At 41.3% G+C, this 3,616-nt stretch overlaps 1 protein-coding gene across 1 annotated transcript in view; it reads left to right on the top strand.

Annotated features, from left to right (window-relative positions):
* Positions 1 to 2,003: 2,003 nt before the first annotated feature.
* LOC135204189 (uncharacterized) overlaps positions 2,004 to 3,616 on the top strand; it is an 11,469-nt gene continuing 9,856 nt past the window's right edge. The window contains exons 1-2 of the mRNA XM_064234258.1: positions 2,004 to 3,427; positions 3,570 to 3,616. The exon at positions 3,570 to 3,616 is cut by the window's right edge and continues 65 nt beyond it. Of these exons, the coding sequence (XP_064090328.1) occupies positions 2,210 to 3,427; positions 3,570 to 3,616 (1,265 nt within the window). The 5' untranslated portion in view covers positions 2,004 to 2,209. The remainder of the gene's footprint in view (positions 3,428 to 3,569) is intronic.

The raw sequence follows: 3,616 nt of genomic DNA, 5'->3' as shown, positions 1-3,616 counted from the left end.
AGTATAGATAGAGATCAGATAGATAGATAGAGATATATATAGAGATAGAGAGAGATAGATAGAGATAGATAGATGATAGATGATAGATAGATAGAGATAGATAGAGATAGATAGAGTATGGAGATAGATAGATGGAGATAAAGATGTAGATCGAGAATAGATATATAGAGGATACTATATAGGATAGATATATAGAAATAGATTAGAGATAGATAGTCAGATAGATATAGATAGGGAGAGAGAGGAATAGCATAGATAGTAGATAGATAGATAGATAGAGAGAGAGATTGGAGATAGAAGAGAATTGAGATAGATTAGATAGATTAGAGATAAAGATGATAGTAGAGAAAATAGATTAGAGAAGAGATAGATAGATAGAGATAGATAGATAGATGAGATAGATAGATAAGAGAGATAGATATAGTATAGGATAGATAGAGATAGAGAGATAGATAGAGATAGAGAGATAATGTAGAGATAGATAGATATATATAGAGATTGAAAAAAAGACTGAAAAGAAATTAAGGAAAGGTAGATAAAAGGGAAGATAGTAGATGTGAAGGTGTCAGATATAATGTTTTTCTAACGAGGATTATTAACAGATACTACCATCTTTATATGATTGCGCCGCGTGCGCACACAACACCACACACACACACCACTACACAACACCACAACACACACACACACGAGAGAGAGAGAGTCGAAAGTACTACATAGAGTCAGACGGAGCACCGAAGTGAGGTATTAGGAAGAAAAAGTCCCTGATGTGGACAGAAAAAAAATAATAACTGGATATCGTGCAAGTTGAAAGAAATCGCAAGTGTCTGTAGGTGGGTGGCAGGTTTTTCGCCGCGGTACCGTGACTTGCAAGCGTTGCATGAGACCTAGTGCACCGAGCGCTTCGGAAAAAAAATTTTGTTTTTTGCTTTTTATTCGCTCGAGTTGCGTCCTTGATCCAGCCTGCGACGAGGTTGTCGAGGCAATGACACCAGTCGATTTGTTTAGTGATAAAAGTTATGTGTGACTTGCATAAACATGGGTTTTCATTTGGATAAATACTGCTTTAAGTGAGGAAGGCTTTTACTACCGTCTGCTTATTCGCGGTTGTTTGGGGTCAAGTTATGTTGTGATTCTGCTCCGTCATGAGATTCTCAAGTGCTTGGCGTCAGTTCCAGCAGCTTCGTAGTATCGTAGGTAGGCCCTTATAAACGTTTAAGTGTGGGGTCAGGGGTGGTGGTTTACTTTAAATAAAATTGAACGAAGCTAACCTGATAGGCAAGCAATGATTTGTACATCAACATTCATATAAAACATTACATGAAGGCCTTATGCTTGTAAACGCAAGCATCCAATTAATATTATCCCTCGGTGTAAGTATGATCAAGTATGATGAAAAAACAAGAACGTACGTAAAGTAGATGAATATTGAAATAATAAATCAGTTAAAAATATAATAAAAAAAATGCACGTACAAACAGTCGGGAGAAGAGTCAATTAGTGTCGAGGCAGTGGTACAAGGGCCACCTTCAAAACGTTAGGCATTGGCAGACCCTTTTTGAAACTTAAAACGACCTTAATATCCATTAACAGTGCAATGAGGACTATATATTATATTATATATATTATTAATATATATAGATATAATTGAAGGTATATTTATATATATATATATCATATATATATATATAATATATATATTCTATCTATTAATTGTTACATCATAATTTTAATTTGTTTCATATTCACAGACATACCTATAGTTTACTAATCAAACAACTAGCTGGAAGTGTTGAATTCAAACTGTATACAATATTTATTTGTTATCCTTATCTAATTTTGCTTACTTCTCTTTCAGGTTGGTCAGATGAGTGAGTGGCACCCACAAGCCCCATTTACCCCTTCAGGGAATGACCGGTGGTTGTTAGGAAGGTGAGGGCAATCGTTGGATGTGGGGGGGGAAACACAGGCAGGACTAGATGTGGAACATTGAACGTCCTTAAAATGAGGGAACACGTAGTTGAGACGAACCATATAAAATGAGGGGCTGCTTAATCAAGACAGATCATCTCAAGACTGGAGAAATGAAAGAATTCCATTGCTTGAATAAAAAGTGCAGCAGTATGTAGCGAAAGGTATGCCCTTCAGTGGGGTTTACACGACTCGTAGGTATGACATTTGGTAGTGCAACTTTGTTCATTTTTCAAACATGAAGGTTTCCGTGAAGTTCTTGAAGGCCTGGCTGTGGCTAGCGATGGCTTACCAGGCCTGCGTTGTAGAGGTGGAAGGTCTGTCATCTCCAGCAACAACGGTCATTCCTGAAACGCTGCCCACTACTCCTGCCATTCCTGATGCTGTCCACGAAGACGCTGGTTCTGCTTCACTGCCACATGCGGGTCATGCAAAGCCCCTGACGGGGGTGCTGAAGCAAGAAATCACGAACGTCGGGAACATCACAAAGATCGACGTCATTTGTCCACACCTGTCGCCTTCGTCAGGTGCATTGGATGGGGTTCCCACCCTGAATGTTTCGGAGGAATTGACTTCCAACGGCACGGATCCTATTTTAAAAGACGACGGTGATATTTTTGGTGACAGTTCTAGTCCGACGAAGTATTCCAATACATTTGTTAAGGTAGATTTAGGAGCCTTGGAATTTGACCGAAATACTGAAGTCTCTGTGAATTCCGACAACTGTGAGAGGGTCGTCGTTGACGGCGGCGTGCCAGAATGGGTAGAACGACTGACTCTGACCAGCAGCGAGGGCAGCATTGCCCTCCAAAAGGGGTGGGCCACTGGTGCAAACAATCTGAAAAAACTCTGGCTTCGTGTCTCCAAAGGGTTAATCATTGATGTGGATAATGTGGATGGAGAAACCCACCAAGATGGCGGAGGCGGCTTTGACGGAGATGGCGAAAATATGAATGGGATTCAGAATCTGTGTGGCGTTTTGCCTCCTACCCTCGAAGTACTAGACGTATATCAAACGCCCCTGGAAGTACTGAAACTGGATGCTGTGTGTTCCAATAGGTTAACCCGTCTAGAAGCATCCCACTCCCATCTCAATACCGTATCCCTGTGCACTCCCTACCTGGTTAGCCTTCACCTGTCAAGAAATTTCCTAGAGGGGGATCTCAACTGGATGAGCTGCAAAGGAGGACTCGCTGCTGTGGAATACCTCCAGGTGAATCAAAATCTCCTGACGGAGGCATCGACTTGCAACTGGTTTTCGCTACAGAGGCTGGATTTGCGGCACAATTCTCTGACCTCGCTGGACTTATCGGAGTGCTCCTCCTCTAATTTAACCTATGTGATAGCCTCGCACAACCGGTTGGTCACTCCTCCCATTTTACCAGATGCTCTTCTGCACCTTGACCTGAGCCACAACCAGCTGGAAACCCTTCCCATGATCACGCCGATGCTCAATGTAAGTGAATGCCTCGAGCTTCAGGTCTTTACTTGTAAGACAATGAGAGTTGAACGTAAAACACCTTGTAAAGCCTTGTAAAAGTTTGATAGAGGAACATGTACTAATACTCATTCAATAATCTTCTCTTCTCGGAGTGCAGTTCGCCGATTTCTCTCGCAATAACATCATCACCATTGGGAAAGGTCG

This window comes from Macrobrachium nipponense, chromosome 44, assembly GCF_015104395.2.
Source record: "Macrobrachium nipponense isolate FS-2020 chromosome 44, ASM1510439v2, whole genome shotgun sequence".
Taxonomy (NCBI): Eukaryota; Metazoa; Arthropoda; class Malacostraca; order Decapoda; family Palaemonidae; genus Macrobrachium; species Macrobrachium nipponense.
This window is presented reverse-complemented; position numbering and strand designations above follow the sequence as displayed.